Source organism: Macrotis lagotis, chromosome 4 (genome assembly GCF_037893015.1).
Source record: "Macrotis lagotis isolate mMagLag1 chromosome 4, bilby.v1.9.chrom.fasta, whole genome shotgun sequence".
Taxonomy (NCBI): domain Eukaryota; kingdom Metazoa; phylum Chordata; class Mammalia; order Peramelemorphia; family Peramelidae; genus Macrotis; species Macrotis lagotis.
Window position 1 is genome coordinate 146,500,163 of NC_133661.1, and position 22,390 is coordinate 146,522,552.

The following is a 22,390-nucleotide window of genomic DNA, read 5'->3' on the forward strand; positions in this document are numbered from 1 at the left end:
ATGTTATAAGAATATAAATTTATTAACAGATTTTTAAAATGTTTAGAATAAAAGGTGAGTTTTAACTTTTTGCAAATAGGATATTAGGAATAAAGATATATAAAGTAATGATGTAAGAAGAAAGGTTTGAAAATCACTTGAAAAAATTGGTTGATAGATTAACATAGCTTACTGGATCAGGTAAATGAGGTAAAATGAGCCAAATTGCATTACTTTTCCAATTAATTTATTTAAGATTCATTAAATTTGTAATAGAAGGAAGTGCAACAGATTGCATATCACCATATTCCTGACATGCCAAAGGAAAACCTCAAAGAGGTTTCTTTGGCTGAAAGACTCCTCTATTACTCTTAATACAAACATTACACACTCAAATTGACTTTCTTATACTATACATATGACAGAACTTTTTCTATACATTAATCCCTATACTAAGGAACAACTAAATAAGTTAACTGTTACAGTGCATTAAATGTTGGACCTTGCAGTTAAAAAAAAATCAAAGTGCTTTTAAAGTCAAGCCAAGTCATAAAATGAATACCAGCAATATTGAAGATTACATAAGCAAGTATATTTTCCTCTAAATAAATGTGACTACTACATATCTAAGAGATGAAGGCAAAAGAAACATTGAAAGACTGGGTATAGAAATTCTTTAAGAAATATAGAAAATATTTAAGTTTTTTGGCTATAAAAATGTTTCTGAGGTATTTCTAAGTATGTTCAGTCTGTATGTTAGAAAAAGATCAAAATAGCTTCAAATGCAAATGTGCTAAATTCCCAATGATGTCTTAGTGTAGTTTTTTTAAAACTTCTAATATAATTTTTTAAGCTTGAAACTTTTCTAGTTTTCATCTCATGCTTAACTGAATATAGTATACTTTCAGAAATTTCCTTAATGTTTAAAAAAATTTATATGCAATATACAGTAAATTAAGCAGAGAACCTATTATGTAATAAATAAAGCTCCAATGCTGAAATCCTTCGCAATCATACTTGCTTCTAGACAAAGTAGAACATTTCTTATCACTATTTCTTAGGGATAAGATTGTGAAGAACTACATACATACCTGTGGTAAATGCCAAATTTAAAATTACAGAAAATGCTGAGGCAGTATAAGGGCATCCCTTTTGGGAGCTTCCTAAGAAATACACAGAACATTTAGTAGTACATAAAAATGAATCATACAGACATCTTCCCTGCTTTATTCTCAGTAAATGGGATCATCAAGGCCAGGGTTACTACCATTCCAAGCCCTTGTGGATGTCTGTTTCCTTACCAGCGGGTCTTCTCACATAGCTAGTTTCTAGACTTCTTCCAATTAGTCTATCCTAAGGTCAGTCAAAGAACTTCTGTTTTAAATATAACAGGATATTCCAATTACTTTGCTAAAGCTGATTCACTACCACAATATTCTTTCTTTTAAATACTTTTAGAATGTCCTCAAGTTTTGCTTTGATCAATTTTACAAATTGTAGTATGGGTAGAAAAATAGGATATAAATTAGTTGGGGAAGGAACTATTTTCCTTCAATGTACCACAATATATCCCCTTCTGTGAGAAGTTGTACATAATAGATCCATTACATGTAAAAAAGGGAGTGTGAAAGATTATATAAAACTTCTAAACACTGCTTTAGATGTATCATTTCTTTTATATACAATAACACAATAGCACTAAGTTTAGAAATAATCAGATTTTGATAAGTCAATGCAGGATGTGTAGTTGGCAAAGAAGAGTTGGGCAAATAAATTAGAATGAGTTCACTGAGTACTAGAAACAGAAGTATGACTGCTGCCCCTGATTTCTCAGCATCAACTTGCCTTGAGAGATACAAGAGGATGCTTATATTAGAAGACAAATGGATAAAGGAAAATGACAAACCTGAATAGGTTTCTCAATATTGTTATTACTTTGATCATCTCTTACTTTACTGTGTATTACTGACTGCTTGTGTTCCTTGGTTTATTCATATATTCTGTATATTGACTGCAGTAATCAAAGGAAGTTTAATAACTCTCACCCTTCATTTCCTTAGAGTTGTTGGTTGCACAAAAAAGAGCTTGGTTAATAAATATATCATTCTGCACCTTATTATCTTTAGGGGTAAGCATGTCTTATACAACATTGGCCATTAACTAATACTGGAGGTAAAATTGTTCACGGTAACCTATCATTCATTCCCCTTCCCCTATCTCAACTCATTTTCTCTTGCATTCCTTTACTTGGCTCTCTCCTATATTTTCATCCCCTTCTCTTACTCCCACAGGCCCTACTTTAGACTGCCTTGTAGAATTTAAAATTTATGGAATCCTATCCTAATGATCAGTACTGTTTATGAACACTATCATGTAGGATAGGAAGTCAAAAGCTCTCTATTCATATAAGCAATCTTGTTGAAATTAACGAACTGAGCTCATATATCAAAATCTTGCAAAATAAATGGTACAAACAATACAACATAACACCAATACAAACAGAACCAAAATACTATCCAAGTTAATAAATGAATTCACATGACTATATGGAAAGACATTCTTTTTTTAAAAATGGGATTCCATATATGGACTAAATGATAAAATTCAAAATGCTACATGTATATATTGCTACAACTCAAATTAAGAATTAAAGATGAAAAGTAAATTTGTTTTATAAGGATCATTATTACAATCTCCTAATATATTCAAGAGAAAAAATGCTTACAGAAATACCATTAAAAGGCATAACCCTGCACACTAAAGAGTCAACTACACTTTGGGTCAAATTTGATATGAAGATAATGTACCTTTTTCTCAATAAAACTCTGGTGTTATCATTTCCCCATATCATTGCTGTAATAGAGTTTTAATGTATTTCCTATCAGAGAACTTAGCAATTTTGATAATAAGGGGAAGTCCCCTCTGTCATTTCTGGAATGACTATTTACTTTCATCTTGGAATGTAAAAAAATGGAAGAAACAAATATTTACATACAGCTGGGATTGATTTTTTTTTGAGGGGGTAGGGACATTAGGGGAACTCAGATTAGGGAGAAGAAAAAGGCATTTGTTAAAATCAACAGTGCACTGTCAGTGACTACAGATGAATGCCTCAATTTAATTCTAAGTAAGACAACTTACTGTGAGAAAGAGAAGAACCTATTAATTATATCTAGTCTTGTTCAAATCCTTAAGTTATTAATCTGTTTTTTCCCCTTAGTTTTTATAAGGCAATGGGGTTAGGTGACTTGCCCAAGGTCACACAGCTAGATAATTATTAAGTGTCTGAGGCTCTATTCACTGCTCTACCTAGCTGCCCCTATTAATCTGTTTTAAAATAAATAGCACTTCAAAATTCTTGAGACACTGAAATAATGAAACTATAAGCTATCTAATCCTGGTAATTCAGGAGACTGTTTTGATCTGTTTCTTCTTGGATAGCCTTTTCATGTAAATTTATGACTAACAAAAACACACAATATAGAGAAGAAAAATTTCCCTTTACAAAAGAACCATTTGCTACAGAAATCTCTTTCAAATATCTCACCCAGAATCTGGGAGAGTTTAAAACCTGTATTCAAAACCCAATGCTGGCCTATGAATAAATGAGCTTAAAGTTGGAGAAGTTTACAAAACTCAGACACTTTAGCAAGGAATTGTTCTAATGGAGATGTTCCTTTTAACTCATCATCAACTAGGCAATCTCAACAAAATAGTAATTTGTTTTTCTAGTTAATTTCCAAGTTGTGTGTGTACCATTTCTCATAACTCCAGTAAATACACTTTCCAAATTGAACAAGAAGTTTACACATTTTCATCAAATGATTAATTGACAACAACACAATTTAATGTTACTTAGATTTACAGTCAACTTCTATTAAGATATTGTAAAACATGATTGACCCATGGAAAAAAATATCTTGATGGACTAAGTCAAAAAACTTAATTTTAAAAATGACATGATAAGTAAATAGTTCTTTTTTTAAAGTGTTACTTTGATGGTACAGGATTAAAAAAAGTAAGCTTTTGCTTTCTATGGAACAAAGAGTGACAGTGCACAACATGCCACATATTTTGCAGTGCTTTGTAGTAAGCAGTCCAGGAGAATATTATCCTGGACTAGCAATTCATTTCACATTCATTTCACAATCCAAAGACATGTGAAAAGTTCCTATCTATGGCCAGATGGTAAAAAAAGTTTATATATATATATGCATACAAGCACACCCACCAATTTCTAGTTCCTACAATTAATTATCCAGGTCACCAAATGGCTTTTTGACTTGTTTAAAAAGTGTACAATGCATTGTGTAGTTGCATTTTCATAATGAGGGGGGGAAAAATGTACACTAGAAGAGGAAAGCTTGTCATAGCATATTCTACATGTATCCAATACATGAACAAGAACAGTCTTCATGTATTTGTGATAACTGGTCTAACCAGCCCTCAATACATAAAAACATTCTAATTTTCTAAAATAAGAAATGTGTCTAACCCTTTACAAAAACAAAAATTCCATCATGCATTTTACAAAATAATGACTTAAGAGTCATTTATATGGCCTTATTCACCTGCATATTGTTTACAATATTATAAAATATTGTTCAAAAAATCATAAAAATATATATTATCTCTTTCCTTTACCATTTTACGCATATAAATATTTTACTGAAGAACATGCATCACTTAGATAAAACAAATGCAAAAATGCCTCATAAAAAAGTGTGGTTCTTTTACATTTAGCAATATAAAATACAAAACGATTACAATATAATATTAAAGTAGCTATTAAAGAATTAAATTCAAAAGATTTGCAAACCAATACAGCAGTGAACAGTCCCTCATACAAAAGTCCATTAAGATAATCAAGTCAATGTTGTAACAGATTACAGAGAAATTAAGGCCAATAAATGCATTATAATGCAAAAGAGCATCACATCATTCCATCTGCACATTCTCAGGTCTTTTGTTTGGACTCCAAATTTACTGTTCACTCTTCTGCTCTTCTTGTTTCCCATTCAATTCCTGATCAACTCTGCTTAATGAAAAACGAAATACAAAAATTAGTAGGGACTGACTTATTAAAACAAGTGATTTTCCAAAGAAAATGCTTTAATTTTAATAATTCAGATTTAGAGGTATAATGAATATTTTTAGTACACAGATTATACTGTTAAAAACAAAAATTTGCAAAGAAACAGATGCTGATACAATACAAAGTTTACCAAACAACTCTATTTCCCCAAACCAAGCAGGTCCTTTAAATAACAAGAAAACCAGTTTAAGAGAAAAATCAAAGAAACAACAATTTTAAACCATATTTGCTTTTTTTAAAGGTTATCAGAGGTTATATATTTAAAAAGCAAAATAGCCAAAGGCTAGTAGGAGCATCTTAAAATTGGAAAACTTGGCTTGCTGAATCTTGGATAATGTATGTATAATTGGATGGGGCCTCAGATCTTAGGCCAAACCCCTCCTTCTTACAGGATCAAAGAAGGAGAGAGAAAGAAGAAACCTCTGAGGTCATCTAATCCAAACCATTCATTTTTTTTAAATGGGAGAACAAAGGCCCAGTGTGATGGACCTAAGGAAAAGAGGCAAGACTGGACCCTGGAGCTTCTGAATCCAAATCAAATCTCCTTTCCATTTTATGGTGATGAAAGTAAAGTGGTTGGCTCATTGTATACAGGTACAGGGCTAGAATGAGAAGTCAGTACCTGTGACTCTCAAGTACAACAGGCTACTTCCTCAAAGAACACAGCCACATGGATTAGGTAGTTTAAATGATGACACTATTGCTAAATCAGCAGAAAAAGTTTTACTTGTATCTATGATTACATTATAACTTTTTTCCTAGGACTACTTTCTGCTAAAATATAATAATTTAGACTAAGAGTCTGGAAAGAATATGTGAATATCAATATTTTATGCTATATCATATTATGGTCAAATGTGTTTTAATTTAGTGAAAGGTAGGCTTTACTTTGCAAAGTGGGAATGACATATAATTAGAAGTGGAAGGCCCATCACTAAAACACTGTATCATTAAAACATTTCCAGAAGCTATATGTTTAATTAGATTCCTAGCATTTATTGTCTTTGATATAGACATTAATAATATCAAAGAAATATAAAAAATAACATTTTAATATACTCATTCTTGAACTATTTAGAAAATATTTTATGTATCACTAATCTTCCAGGTCTTTTAATAATAAGACTAATAATTAAATTGCTTATATTTATATAGCACTAATTATATGCCAGTCATTGGGCTTAATTGCTTTACATATATTACCCTCATTTGTTCCTCATAAGAGCCATGAGAAGCATATGGTATCAACTCTACTTTACACTTGAAGAAATGAGGCAAACAGGTTAAGTGACTTGCCCAGGAAAACAGTCATTCAGTATCTGAGATTGGATTTGAACTGGGGTTTTGCTGATTCCAAGCTTGGCACTTTATCCATCGTGCTGCTGACATTTCTATAATATACCACTCTAGAATTAAATGGAATATAAATAAAGGTGGCTTCCAGTATTCCTCCCCCCATCTCTGTCAGTCCAAGTTTTATATTATGAGCACTTACACATATGAAAGCAGAAAGATAGAACTTAAGGTATAGTAAAATACTACTATATTCTCTTGTGTATATATACTTGGTACTTAATATCAGAGATTCTGTAAAGATTTTTAGAAAGAAAAGAAAGGGTTTTCTTTTCCTACAATACCCAAATTATACTTTACTATGAAGTTGGATATTGACACTGCTATAATAGTCTACATACTGGAGGCTGAGTTCCATGTGAGAAGTAATAGGAAGTAAAAATAGGAAAACTCCAAGTACATGTAGTACTAATGATATGGCCATAACACCATCTCTGCATATAAAATTAGCTAAACCTTCTATTAGCCATTAATTTAGGTAACAGAAAAAAGATTAGCTGCCAATTATAATACGTGAAGAAATGGATTCATAGGAAAAAGAACCAAAATGAGTTCAAAATTAGAAAAAATCCAGGACAGAGTTTAAGACTGTTTACAAGCACTTTGTTTAGGACTTGCTTTCTCCATACTTTCAACCATCATTAAAAAACAAAACAAAAAACCTTACATACAAACACTAAACTTTTTTGCAAGAACTCCTGGCTAATTCAAATGTGTCTCTATTTAATCATATCAGTACACTAATCTTAGACTGGGAATTCCATTTATGACTTATTATAGCCAAAATTTGCCTCCCATTTCATGCCTTTTTTCTCTATGACAAAACACTGACAGAAAATAGTTTCTGTTATGCTCAAAGCAGAATTAACTTAAAGGAAAAGCGGGAACTTTGAAGGTTAAATGGTACAGTGGCTAAAGCAGTGACTTGAACTTAAAGGTAATTTATCACATATATGATTTACTTGACTGGTTAGCAGGCCATTTAATTTTAAGCATACAAGAGAATTTAACATATTGGTTAGCAAAGGAAAATACACATTGCAAATATAAATCACTAACCCCAGGAGAAAATAATGTGTATAAATACATCTAATATACAATTCAGAGCTCTAAAATATAATATTTGAAAGCAATCTGACATTTAGGGGCTATTGTACAAATGGGTTTTCAAATACTATACAAATACTTTCTAAAAAGAAAGTCAATCCCAAGACACATAACTAATAATTTTCTAATTGGCAAAATAGCAATAATTTACATATAAAAACATGGTTCTTGAAATATCTAAGGACCATGTTTTGCTAACAAGACAAGTCCTATGTCATTCTTAGAATAGATAAACAAGGACTCTAAAAATCACAATGCAATTGGCATCATGAGGGAAGAAAAAAATACTTTATTTAGCTTCTGGGGAGTATTTATATTTTCAAATGCTATATCCTTGTCTGCAAGCTAACCAATAAGAAAAGAGTTAGTGTGTGCAATGCAAATGGACTAGTCTAGATGCAACCCAGTCAAGGTGTGCATATACCTTTTTTGTTTCTTTTTTAACTTTTCTTCTTCATACCTTGGTAGGGAAAAGTTATTTCAGTAAATATATACAAGTTATGAGGACCAATAAAAACTAAGAACAACAAAAATAAAACTATAAAAATAAATAAAAATATAAAAAAGCTTGCAGACAAATTTAAGTTTTGAAATAAGGATGTCAAAAGCATAGGTTCTTTAGTAGCTATATACTACGTTAGTTTAACAAACATCAAAACTGCCTGCAAATACACAACATGTTTTAAAATGATATCTATAATAAAAAGTTCAAGAAAAATGTTATGTTGCTAGACAGTGAAAGAACTTTTCTATTATGGCAAAATATTGTCTGCTTTTCTACTATGATTTTCTTTTTGTCTTCTGTCAAATTTTTCACAAAAAACCATTATCTCTGAGATGGTTGCTTAATCTTAACAGATTTGTAGATAAAGATTATTTTAGGATCTGGAGATTCTCAAAACTCCTTAATTATTCAACAATTATTTGCTAAAGAACAAGAATCAAAACTTTACCATCTAAATCATTAATGCATTTTCAGCAATGAAAGGCTGAGGGCAGAGACATCTGTTTAACTAGCTTGACAAATACAAAGTTTGGAAGAAGGGGAAATATAAAACCCATATAGGGAAGTCTTCTGCATGTTTAAGTAGCTATGGGTAGAATGTTAATCCTCCCTTTGCCATAACTTTCTTTCCTCCATAAAAGTCCGACAAGGAGGTTTCCCCTTCTATCCAATTTTTGTTGAAATATTGCCACAACAGACAGATCTGGAAAAGTGGCTAAAAATGATCTGGGGGACAACAAACAGCATGGGGAAGTAATATTCACTATCCATCACACTGAAATGTAAAAAGGCAAGACGAAAACATACTGTTTTATGCATTCTGGTATACCAACATATTCCATGGGGACAAGTTCTGCTAGTTCTGCCAGGTTAAAGACGTATTTAATTTTCTGGCTGAATTTTGAGCTATGAAAGAACAAAAACACAAACATCTAATTACTTTTGATTATGACCACTTGAGTTAACAGAAAACTGAAAACAAGGTGATTTCCAAAATATTACCTAATAAAAGGCCTTGTAATTGCTAGAAGTGTTCTGATAAACCAAGAAGGGTGAACTATTATTAAAGACTTTAGGTTTTTTCGTAACCTGAAAAAAAATTGAAACATCAAATATTCATGTTAAGAGAAAAAGTATCAGTAAACTTCCATAATGACTTTAAGTTAAAACATTTGAATTTGGGGAAATTTCCCTTTCCTGAAATTATTTAAAGGTGTTCCTTTCAAAGTCAATGAAAATGGGACTATAGGCTTATATTTGAATTTCAGTGCTTTACTCCTTAATAGCAATCATATTCAACTCTGAAGTTAGTTCAGTATCTTATCTAAAACTAGAAGACTTCTAAGGTTCCTTCCAGTCTTATGTCTGATCCTATAAATAAAAATAAACTTGGATGCTGCCACAGGGAGGGAAAGATGGGGATAGAAAAATGTAGATCTCAAAAGTTTGCAAAAAAGATGAAGGCTGAAAACTATTTTTGCATATAATTGAAAAAATATTAAAAAAAGAAGAGTCAAGGATGACCTGACAAATTGATAATTAAGAAAATAGAGACAGTCTTTTCAGGGGAAAGATAAGAATTATTAAATTTTCCACTGCTTGTAAAAATTGTCATTTTGCATTAAGTCATTTTCTTATGAACATGGAACCAGTGTTTATGCAGAGACAGATACTTAGTGACTTTCATAGTAACATAAAAATGTCTTATCACATATTGGCCTCTAATAAAAAAGCCTTCGATATTAAAAAAATTAAAAAATAAAATAAGCACAAAAATATTCATGGTAATGTCCAATATAAACCTACTTCTTTAGAGTTCTGCATATATTAATTAAACATATACCCCTAACTCACTTAGGGTCAAGTCAATCTTCAGTAAATGTCAGAAGTATAGTTTTTAACCTTTTAAATCCAACCCCACCTCCTCCCAAATTTTGGTGGAATACAAATGTCACAAATAGGAAAAGTTTAAGTGGAAGGAATTAAAACGTGAAAAATAAAGGAATCTGTTTATATTGGCAAAAGTAATAAATGTTACAAGCAGTTCTATATTCTTAATTATAAGCAACAATTATAAATATTTTTAAAAGTAGTTTGAGTGAATAATTGCTTTGTGAATATTCACGAAGAAATTCTGAGAAAAGAGTATATAAATAATAGAAAGGCAAAATGACATTTGATCACTTCCATCCAAAAAGCAGATAAATTGTGGATGGTACTGACTAAAACATAAAAGAGAAGTTTCATTTTAAGAGGTTCCTTTGGAAGAACTGCACTTGACATTTTTCAACTACATTATGTTGTAAATTATCAATTTTGAGAAATAAGAGAACTCTGCTAATTATTTTTTTAGTTCCCTTCAGTGTCCTCTAAAAAACAAATTTAATCAACTGTGATGCTATTCAGAGCATCTTTAAAGCTTAAATTACCTTCTATCAATTTGCTGGTAACATTTCCTGAGCCATCCCAGACTTGGCATTTTTCTTCGTGATGTAGCACCATTTAAATAAACTATCATGTAGTTCTCTGCTACTAATAACTCCAAAGTGCCAATAACATATCTGCCAGGACAAAGTGGGAGAAAAAATATAAATACACACACACACACACACACACACACACACACACACACACACACACACACACTTGTTATGTGGGAGAATTGTGCAACTTCTTTTGAGTTATGCTTTTACAGAAAGACCCCCCCCCAACAAAACCTTAAATAGGAAACCAAAACTGATTTTTAAAAATAGAAGTAGTCAAAAGGTCATCAAAAGCAGTCCCCTTCAACTTGGCCCAAAGGAACCAAGTTATCTGACCAAGTTCACAAAAGTAGGAAGCATCAGAGCCAGGGCTTAAGTCAGATCTCCTGAATATAAATGGGGAGGGGGGGGGGTATTTCTATCCTAGTCCCAAATTCTGTTCTTTTATGGTTAGTGTGAAAAATTTCCTTTCATGATAGAAAAACAAGAAATGAAAAAAAAGGCAGAAAATTGGCAGGGCATACTTTTCATATTTATCATATTCCTTAAGAGGTCTTGGAAATGAGGGTTAAAATCTAACTACTCTTTATATGAATTGAAATATTACTTACTTAAACAGATTGTCCATTAAATAGCGATAATTAGGTTGACCACTTTCAGGCATAAAGCAGACAGCAAATACAACAATTGCATTTAATCCATCTCCATAATAACCTGAAATTGGAAAAAAACAAGTCACTAACATTCTATTTAACTTGAAAAATATCACAGGCCTTTTTATTATCTTTTAAAAAATAAAGCATTAATTTTAACTAACTCCTTAGAATAAGAGTTTTTAAAAAATCTACTCTAAAAATAATATGGCAAAATAAACCCTATAATGTTAAGTTTCACATTCATAAATGGACATTAATTTGAAAATTCTAAGTTGTTTCCCATAGTTTATCACAATGCTGATATTTCTGTCAGTTTATCCTTATTTCAATATGTAGTACAATATACTAGCTATGGAGAGTAAATTTTAATGAATTCAAAAGAAAGAATATTTGAAGTATAATACAAGAATGAGGCACTAATTGAAAAAATACATTATGAAGTAGAAAAAAGAAAAATACAAATTTTTATTTAAATTTTTTATTAATAATCTTGCTTTCATATTATCTTTTTTTAAAAGGTTTTTTGCAAGGCAATGGGGTTAAGTGGCTTGCCCAAGGCCACACAGCTAGGTCATTATTAAGTGTCTGAGGCTGGATTTGAACTCAGGTACTCCTGACTCCAGGGCCGGTGCCCTATCCACTGTGCCACCTAGCCACCCCTTTCCTATTATCTTAATTTTCATTTATGTCCTTTCTTTCACCTCCCCAGGGAGTCATCCCTTTGTAACAAAGAATATTTTCAAAGAGCGAAACATTTGACAAAATTGACACTGAATGAATTCATCAGTATCAGAAACATTCCCCAATATCTTCTACCTCCGCAAAGAAAAGAGGAAGGTGGATGCTTCTGTCCACCTTTCTCTTTCTTTCACTCTCTTTCTAAGGGACAGGTATTAGGTGGGCTAAAATATTATGTTAATCGGTAGCAAAACAAATTCTTGATCTCAGTTAAGAAGCATTTATTAAGTGGCTACTGTGTGTCAGCCATTATGCTAGAGTGATGGAAATATAAAAAAGAAAAGCCTTTGCCCTACAGAAGATGTTAAAAAAAAAACCACAAGAGTTGGTATTCAGATAATTAACCAGTAATTCAGTGTTTTATACTTTCTTTACAATAAGCTTGTAACATGAGTAGAACAAGTATTACCTTCATTTATACAGAAAAGGAAAAAGGCTCAGACATTAAATGATTCATGTTAATGAATGGAGTATTCAAAGTACAGGTATTCTGAACCCTGGTCTAAAGTTTAAGTTTTATTTATACAGTTTAACATGCATTAGAAACAATTTCAATATTGAGAATTAACTTGTGTATACTTGGACCACAATTTTTTAAAAACTTTAATGAAAGAAAAATATTAAACATGACAACCAGGAAAGATATATAGTTAATGCTCCTTAAAGTTTCTTTTCTCTTTTGTCCTCTGAAAAATGAAATAAAAAGCCATTTCGAAAAGAGATTAAGTTTAAAAAAAAACCCACAGGTTTTAAAACTTGCTTCTCATGAATTAGTTGTTTCATTTAATGTTTCTGAACTTTCTGAACCAGATTAACCAGTTTTGCCTTCTGCAAAAGATCCAATTAATCAGAAAAATTACTGCACATATTTAAGTGATTTGCTTTCAGAGATTTATAGAGCAAGAGGAGCTACATTAAACAATGAACAAACAAAATGCATACAAAAATTTTTTCCTACAGTATTTTAATCTCTCTGGCTTAATGCTTGAGTTCAAGCAACAGGGGTAAGAAAGGTAGAGACCTATTCATATTCAACCAGTCACTTCTTTTCACTCTGCCATCACCTAGATTCCAATCATTACATCATTCTTGAACTAATTAAATAGCTTTCTAATTAACTTACCTCCACCTTGAAACTATAACTAAAGAGAACCACTGCATTAAAAAAACTTAAATATTTTCAAAATATTTTATATACTTTGGTTATGTTATTATTATTTTTATATGCTGCTTAGTCAAATAATAATGCAATAACTGTTACTGTTATATTTCAGGTAGTTGGATCTATTTAACTGACAACAAAATCATTTAAGTTCTCTCTTTAAATATTTTAACACCTATTTCCTACACTACCCTACTTCAGACCCTTATTAACTCAAATACTTTAATAAACTTCTAACATAACTCCTAGAAAAGACATTTTCCTATACTTCTCTAGACTCAACAAGTTTGACTTTGTTTTCTTTACCTAGTTAGGTTTTCTTATACCTAAAAATAAGATCTTAAAATTCTTAACCTGTACCTTATGCTAGAGATTTTCTGATTATATTTCTCATCTTTCCACTTTTTTTTAAGGTTTTTTGCAAGGCAAATGGGGTTAAGTGGCTTGCCCAAGGCCACACAGGTAGGTAATTATTAAGTGTCTGAGGCCAGATTTGAACCCAGGTACTCCTGACTCCAGGGCCAGTGCTCTATCCACTGCGCTACCTAGATGCCCTTCCCTTTCCACTTTCTTACCTGTTCAAGTCATTCTTTGGGGGGGGGGGGGGGCAAGGCAATGGGGTTAAGTGACTTGGCCAAGGTCACATAGTTTGGTAATTATAAAGTGTCTTGAGGCTGGATTTGAACTCAGGTCCTCCTGACTCCAGGGCTGGTGCTCTATTCATGGCCCCACCTAACCACCCCTCAAGTCATTCTTCTGATAGAATGCCCTCCTCCTTCAGGTTCCCTAACTACCACCTGATTTCCCTAAAAATTTTTCTCAGATTATTGACATCTTATATATCTTTCAAAGCTCACATTTCCCCCTTAAAGTCATCTCTGAGGTTACATATCCACAAGTGATTTCTTTCCCTCTCAGTTCCTAAAGCTCTTTATTTAGTATGCCCACCTAATACTCATTCCATTTGTTAGAATGTCTTATTTCCTCTATCACACAGGTCTGCTCATCATGCTCACTTATGTATTCTCTATATCTGTGTATTTATATATTTATCACACTCAATTTATTCATTGTATTCAAGCATACATAGAACTGAATTAACTCTCCATCACTTTCCCTCATGACAAACAGTATATTTATGAAGGGTGCTTCTAAGTAGGAAACTGAGCTTCTTGGATGGGCCTCATTATAACTCTTACTTAATGAGAAATAAGATGAATCTTAATCATTATTACTATTCTAAAAATTGTTTCAGTAAGTGAATAAAAAAAGTGTAAATAATGGAGAAACGGGAGGCATAATAATAATGTTACTTGTAGTGAAAAGGACCTCTCAATTTTTAATACACATTAAGCCCAAAAATTTTTTCTAGAAAATTTTGAAATGTTTATCCAGACATGCTATGAAATCAAACTGTTTTCTTTAGCATTTGTATTCCCCCCTATTGCTGCCCATCTCTCCACAAACACTCCCATCCATTATATGATCATTTGTTCACAAAAATAATTATTAAATTCCAACTTCAAACTCTTCATCTTGATGCCTAAGACATCTCACCTTCAAACTACCTTTCCAGTCTAATATCCTACTACCCTTTTACCTAAAACCTAGTTAGGCAGTTAGATGGCAAGGAATACTGGACTTGGAATCAGGAGGATGCAAGTTCAAATCCAGCCTCTGACACTCAACTAGCTGTATGACCCTGGGCTAAAAGTTACTTAACCCTGATTGCCTTGCATCTAGGGCCATCTCCAGTTGTCCTTATTCATATCTGGCCCTTGGATCCAGATGGCTCTGGAGGAGAAAATGAGGCTGGTGACTTAACACCCCCCTCACTCAAATCCAATTCATGTGCTTGCCATGGCATCACTTCCCTGATGTCATGGTCTTTAAATTAGAAAGCTGATAATTGTATTACACTTTTATTTCTATAAGTTTTCTAATATAATTTCCTTTGTCTATGATGTCTTCCTCCTCATATCATCCTGATTTGTCTTCACTTCCTAATTTTTAACAAGACTTACCTCAAAGGATACTTCTTCAGGGAAGCTTTTTCTATGTATAAACTGAGAAACTAGCTCTCTTACCTTTAAAATGGGCTGATTGGTGTCACTTTAATGGTGCTTAAATGTTCTTGAATTTCTTACTGATTTGTTTGTCTCTTCTATTTTGTCTTATTTCTCTTTGCCAATTCCCCCCCAAAACTATGTCCCATATATGCTAGATGTTAAAATCAGTTATCTTCTAAATGGACATATTGAATTGACTGTTTCTGTTCTGTAACAGATGAGTAATAAGTCCAGAGCTTTAGGGAAAGATAAAAACCATAATTAGAGAAGATGGTGGAGTAGTAGTAACCCAAATGAACTCTCCCAACATTCCTCTACAAACAACAAAAATTACACTCAAAGAAAAAAAAAATTAACTGTATAGGAATCCAACAAGAATTCCTTTGAAGAATTAAAGAAAGAGATGAGTGGTAGAGTAAAAAAAAATCAGGAAAAGAAATATGAATGATGCAAGAAAATTATGAAAAGAGAATGAACAGCTCAGTAAATGAGGCACAAAAAAAGCTAAAGAAAATAACAGCTTAAAAAAAAAGGATGACCTAATTAAAATTCACTGTAGAAAAGAACTTGAAAAAGCAGAAATGGCAAATGGAAAAAAAAAAGCTCACTGAAGAAATCAATTCCTTAAACATCAGAACAAGGCAAGTGGAAGATAAATGACTTTATGAGACATCAAGAAACAATAAAGTCGGAGCGGCTAGGTGGCACAGTGGATAAAGCGCCTGCCCTGGAGTCAGGAGTACCTAGGTTCAAATCCGGTCTCAGACACTTAATAATTACCTAGCTGTGTAGCCTTGGGCAAGCTACTTAACCCCATTTGCCTTGCAAAAACCTAAAAAAAAAAACACAACAAAAAACCCCCAATAAAGTCAAATGAAAAAAAATAGAACAAAATGTAAAATATCTCAGAGGAACAAATGACCTGGAAAATGGATCAAGGTGGGATAATGTAAGAATGTTTAGACTACTTGAGAGCTATAAAAAGAATTTATATTTCAAGAAATTATTAAAAAAAATATTGCCCTGTCATCTTAGACCCAGAGGGTAAAACAGAAATGAAAAGCATCTTCCAATCACCTCTTGAAAGAAGATTCCAAAATGAAAACTATTTTAGGTTAATTTGAAAGCATTCACATAAAGAAGAAATACTGCAAGCAGTCAGAAAAAAAAATTCAAATACCGTAGAGCCACATTCAGGATCACACAAGATTTAGCAGCTTCTATGTTAAATGAATACAGGGCTTGCAATGATCTTCTAGAAGGCAAAGGTGCCAGGATTACAACTAAGAATAACCTACCCAGCAAACTGAGTATAATCCTTCAGGGGGAAAAAATAAAATGAACCTTTAATAAAATAGTAGACTTTAAACATCTGTGATAAAAAACCAGAGCTGAACAGAATATTTAATTTTCAAGTACAAAATTCCAAAGAAGTATTAAAAAGTAGACAGGAAAGAGAAATCAGAAGGGATTTAGTTTGCACATTCTAGTGAGTATAGAAATCTATCATAGCTAAGAGCAAGGCAAGAGGGTATACCTATAATGATTAAAGGAAGGACAGATTAGGGGAGGAAGTGGTCAAAAGCAAAACAGACTTTTGAGGAAGGACAGGGTAAAAAGAAGAAAATGGGATGGAGAGAAATTCACATTAATCAGAAATTTGAATAGGATGAATTCACACATAAAATGGAAATGAAACCATAATTCAACAATGTTATCATTTACAAAAGACACCCTTGCAAAAGAAAGATACACCTTCAGATTTAAAAGAGATGGAGCATAATTAATTTGGAAATCACATGTATCACTGATATTATGCTGCTTGCCTTTTCAAGGGAGGGATGGATGGGAAGGTGGGAGAGAATTTGGACCTCAAAACAGAAAAACCAAAAATAAATAATAAATTTAAAAATCTATTTCAATGTACAAGATTGTGTTCTCTATGATAAATAAAAGCCTACTATTCTTTCAAGATTATGACTATCTAAATAAAAGATAGTTTTCTATAACATTTGAAGTTCTGATAATACATTGTTTTAAAAAACCCTAATTTTATTGGCCCTTACCTCCATGACTGATAACTTTTTTATAAGGTTCAATTGCCTTCATGTCAACCCTGTGATCCTGTTCTCCAATTCTGAACATACGCCAGCGTCGTCCATCTTCCTTTTCTTCTGCTGCTGTGTATTCAGCAATTGATCCTTTCCTAATTACTTCAGTAGTTTTAGGTTTTGGAAGATCATCTGCCAAATTAAATTTAATGATGCATAAATTTTTATTTTTGCAAAAATAACAATCAATTTATAGGTTAACCACTTTACTATCTATTTGGATTAGTTAGGTAAATTTCTTTATACTATAATCTGCAGAAGCTTTAAATTTAACTCAATTGTAGAATATATTCATTTTTCAAAATGTGAAGGGCCTTGATCTAATTTCATGTTTTTCTTTCAGAGGTCAATATTACTCAAGTGAATTTTTATTAATTTTTGTAACCTCTAATCAGAGAATGATGCATACATGATGGATAAACTATCATGAACAAAATTTTATTCAGGTACTGGTCCTACATTAGTTTTACAGGTTTTAGTCATGGGGGAAAAATATCCTATCAACCTTCATGGTTCCTATATGTTATGAAAAAAATGGGTGATAGCCAATTTCCTTTTTAAAATCATGCAGATTATTCCTTAAAATATTAACCCATTAGATAAAAAAGTGGTTAACTAGATTGTTTCTCATTTGATCGCAAGTTTATGGGGAAGCAGCAATTAACAAACACATTAATGATATTCTGAATATACATGCAAATAAATCTATTTAAAATTAACATTAACCTGAGCATAAGCACCAATCACCCAATGAAATTTGTTTTGAGATTACATTTTGGTTGATTCTTTAATAATAATAAAGCGATTTAAAAAATTTTAGTATCATAGTCCTAACCGAAAAAAACTGAATGGATTGGGAAGGGAAAGGGTAGAAAGGAAAAACCTACTGCGTGTTAGTTGTCTGTTTCCAAGACAAAGTTGTTAACGGAAAATATCCTTCCAGGAAATGAATGCAGCAGCATCAAAAGAAGAAAAGACAAAACAAATAGGCAGAAACCTGTTTCAGCATCTTTATAAAATATTGCAAATGGGAACATTTCCTGAACCAAGTAGTTGATATGAAAATAAGTAGGTTCAAGACCACACAAATTTAATTGAATTTTAGTCAGTACATGACAAATGCTTTTCCCTCTCTAACAAGTATATTTTTCTCTCTAACATAAAGATCTAAAATCTTTTTTATTCTACAATCAGCTCCCCCCAACACACCATACACACACACACAGAGCAAAAAAAAAAGTTTTCAAGAAATTTTTATTTTTGCATAAAGAATGTCATTCATGGCAGTTAGTTGGGGGAAAGAAAGTTATCAAAATAGTATATAATGAGCTTCTTTGACTATATGAAATTCAATAAGATTCAAAGGATCAAGAAGTCCACTGTTGTTTTCATGGCAATAATCTGACCAATTAGTCTTCCCCAAAGAGTTACAGTCATCCTATTTTGCTATCATCAACACAAATGAAATGGGGCTGTTGCAGAGAACTGCAATTTTGGTCACTTTGTAGCAATTACAGTAAAGCATGAAGCTGTTAAGGCTCTTAGTTGGTTAACTTGATAAATTCAACTGAGGGGAAAAAAATAACAATACTTCACCAGCAGCCCCTACCCCACCCCCCAGGGCCAAACTCTATTCTTAAGTATATAAATAATCAATCATGAGAAAACAAACTCTTACAATATTCTGAAAGTAAACATGAAGCTACCTAGGCTAAATGTAATAAAATTTTTAATGTAAAATATTTTGTGCTCCACAGCAGATTTTCTATTATTAAACAGTAAGCCAAAAGGGCTTTTGGTACATTAAATATATAGGAAGAAAGAATATTCAAGAGAAAATAACTATATATCTTAATCAAAAATGCTGGAAATATAGGCATTATTATAATGCATCTTCCAACTTCCTTAATTACTTCCTTACTTTAAAGATTACAAAAGATAATGAAATATTACCTTCCCATTCAAACTCATTACTGTTCTCAGATGGAGTATCTAAACCATCCAAGTCAATCTCTCCACTTTCATCCAAATCATCTGATAAAATGGAACCGTCACTCCGATCCAGTGTTAAGCTAATATCTGGAGCCATTAACTTTTTCCTTACTTTATTTCCATTTATTTCTAGAGGGTCTGCAAAATATAAATGAAAATGCAAAGTACATTAATGTTAGATGTTCATAACAAAAAATGAGTTCAAACTTCATTGTTTCATTAACAACTATTGATTGAAAGCTATAAAATACTTAAGTGTTAAATGTCTTCCATCACTTTTTATAGAATGCTAATTTAAAATAAACTATTAGCTCTTAACTTTATGCCTTAGTTCTGCCAATATAAGCACCAATAAGATTATTGTTCCTAAGCTGGAATTTCCTCCCCAGCAGATGCTTTTGCCCACTGAATTATATTATTGTATTTTTTAAAAATGTGATATTCACAACAAACTCCACATAAGACTACTGGTCAATATCTTTTTTCAGTACCAAGTGGCACCCAATACCAAATAGAAATCAAAGTATTGGAATATGATAAAAAAAAAGATAAGAAAGCTGAAAAGAATAAAAATTAGAGAATGTAAAGAAAGGGACCGGACAAGAGGCTAGGTTACTTTTGCTTAAGACAAAGGATGCAATAGAAAAAGAACACAGAGAATGGGCGGGGGGGGGGGGGGGGGGGGGGGAGAATGGAGGGGGAATAAGATTATGTTCAGAGGTACGGGGTGAAATGTTTGAAATAAATATCCCTTTGTAAAAAATTTTAATGGTTAAGTAAAATTGCTATGCTAGCCACTGGACTCCTAAAAAGGAACGGGGTGTGTGTGTGTGTGTGTGTGTGTGTGTGTGTGTGTGTGTGAGGGAGAATGGGACACAACAGAGTTTCTAGTCAATGTCAATGATGTGAAACTCCCCAACCCCCTCAAGGTTTCACAGTATTTCATGGAGGTTAAATGTAACTTAGCCTCAACACCTACAACTCCATCTTTTCTCATTCTTTAACCTCTTCAACAATTCTTACTACCACACTAATAATAACCCTCTAACACTATCAAATTCAATGGGTTTTTATCTAACCATCCACGAAGCTCTCTGTAGCATTTAACAATGCTAAACATCTTTTCCAGTCCTTAGACAACTTGTCTATTCCGGAAATCTTATATACAGTTTCAATGGCTTCAATGATCACTTCTATTCAGATGACTCCAAAATATGCATTACTAACTATAATCCCTGATCCTCTTTTTCCTATTCCAGACCCTATACATATACACTTGGACATCCCCACTGGAATTTTCCACATACCCAAAACTTAACTCATTTACCCCCTCAAACCTGTTCTTTCCCCCTAACAGGTTTCTGTTATAGTCAGGAGACTATACCTCAAGCAATCAGTGTCATTTCCTTCATCCATTCAGATCTCTGGAGCTGCTTTCATTATGAAAACGTGTTCCACTAATGGATACTTTTTGGATTTGGTTCATTCAACCAATTCATCTATCATCTAGTTCAGTAGGGCAACATGAATGAATATCAAATGAAAGTCAAGCTGACTTTCATAAAAGCTAGATAAACTATAGCATTCTCGCAGACAGACCAATTAAATAACCCTGTCAAAAAAATACATATACCTTATTTGGCATGACCTATTGTTGATGCATCCATCTTGTTCTTGGTAGGCACTGCTTTCTTTTCTAATAAATATTCTGGAATCAGGCCAAAAATGAAGTTATGCTATTTAAGCTATACTTTGCAGATCTTTGCTCTCTTCTTTTTTGGAAAATCTAAATTTGCCTTTCTCTGAGCAGCTAGGCAGTGCAGTGTATAGAATGCTGAGCCTGGAGTCAGGAAGGTCTATTTTCCTGAGTTCAAATCTAGTCTCATCCCTGCTCCTCTCATAGCCCAAGACATATTAATAACAATTTTACTTATTGCTTCCACTTCCTAGTCACCTTGTAATATGGATCCTTCTCCTCAGTGTGGTGATGGTTTGTTAACTTCTAAGCCCAAAGGTTTTTTCACATCATATTGGATTGACTTAACAATTGTTACTTTCACTGTATTCCAGACCCCATTTCCATGCTTTTGTACAGGTTTGTCATCTGCGACTCTCTTCCCTTGCACTTCTGAAAACCCTTAATCTCTTCAACTTGGTTCAAGGTGTTCCCTGTTCCATTAGAAGCAGCCTTTTTTCATCTCACATATGCTTACCTCTTTTTATGTTGGATCCTGCAGAGATAATTTCTCATTATACCTTTGAATCTTCATAGCACTTGGCACTGGGCTTGGCAAAAAGGGGTATTTAACTAATTAATGCTTATTGGTTTGAACTGTGAATTGTCAGCAACTTTTTCTTTTAGGGAAAATGAGGTGAACAGGTCATTTCACATAAATCCTCAGAATGAGATCCTTACCTGGCTGGTGTTCTGATCCTGCTACAGCTAATACATCTGCTTCAATGCTGTCATCCTCTGGTAAAGGTCTACAAGATACAGAGATCATAATTATCCCTTTCTCTATCACATATCAAGTGACTTATTGAAATTAAAACGATTGTTTAAGTAAAGGCTATATGTAATGTGGATTGAGCTACACTGTAAATTTAGCTAATAAAAGAAACTTAGCTGAAGTTATCAGAGGTTAAATCAAAGCAAATAATCTAATGTGTAGATCATATATTTGAATGGAAAAATGGTAGAGATGACACATCTTTTTTCATCAATAGGAATAACAATTTAAAATAAACAGACAGTTATAATATAGTAAAATGAACACTAGTCAGAAGGCCTAAGTACTAGTCCTGATTTACTGTAAGCAGATAATTTCTCAAAGTTCATTTCCTCAACAATACCAAAGAACATGCAAATAACACAAGCACAAGTACATTGTAAGCTATGAAGTACTGACACCTTATTTCTACCATAAAAATTGCTAAAATCCTAAAGAAATTAAACATTTATTAATAAGTTAATTTTCAAGCCAAAAGTTACAACAACTGTTAAAAATTTCCCTTTAACTTGCTTACATTGGGAAGTCTTCATCTTGCCATTCTTCTTTAAGTTCCACACCTTCCATCCTTAGCCTGGTCTCAATATCAACTACAAATTCCTGGTAATCCAGAGAACTGCTGACCTATGA

At 32.6% G+C, this 22,390-nt stretch overlaps 1 protein-coding gene across 4 annotated transcripts in view; it reads right to left on the bottom strand.

The window, feature by feature from the left end:
* Positions 1-209: 209 nt before the first annotated feature.
* Positions 210-22,390, bottom strand: part of BNIP2 (BCL2 interacting protein 2) — a 35,007-nt gene continuing 12,826 nt past the window's right edge. Inside the window, exons 2-11 of one of the 4 annotated variants that reach the window (XM_074234276.1) lie at positions 22,278-22,384; positions 21,667-21,734; positions 19,212-19,388; positions 17,214-17,390; positions 11,134-11,236; positions 10,469-10,600; positions 9,042-9,128; positions 8,847-8,945; positions 7,959-7,994; positions 210-5,014 (exon numbers count right to left, since the gene is read on the bottom strand). In XM_074234276.1, coding sequence (XP_074090377.1) covers positions 4,963-5,014; positions 7,959-7,994; positions 8,847-8,945; positions 9,042-9,128; positions 10,469-10,600; positions 11,134-11,236; positions 17,214-17,390; positions 19,212-19,388; positions 21,667-21,734; positions 22,278-22,384 — 1,038 coding nt within the window. In that variant the 3' untranslated portion in view covers positions 210-4,962. Of the gene's footprint in view, positions 5,018-7,958; positions 7,995-8,846; positions 8,946-9,041; positions 9,129-10,468; positions 10,601-11,133; positions 11,237-17,213; positions 17,391-19,211; positions 19,389-21,666; positions 21,735-22,277; positions 22,385-22,390 lie in introns of all 4 variants that reach the window. The other 3 variants (XM_074234275.1, XM_074234277.1, XM_074234278.1) reach the window with 3 other exon arrangements.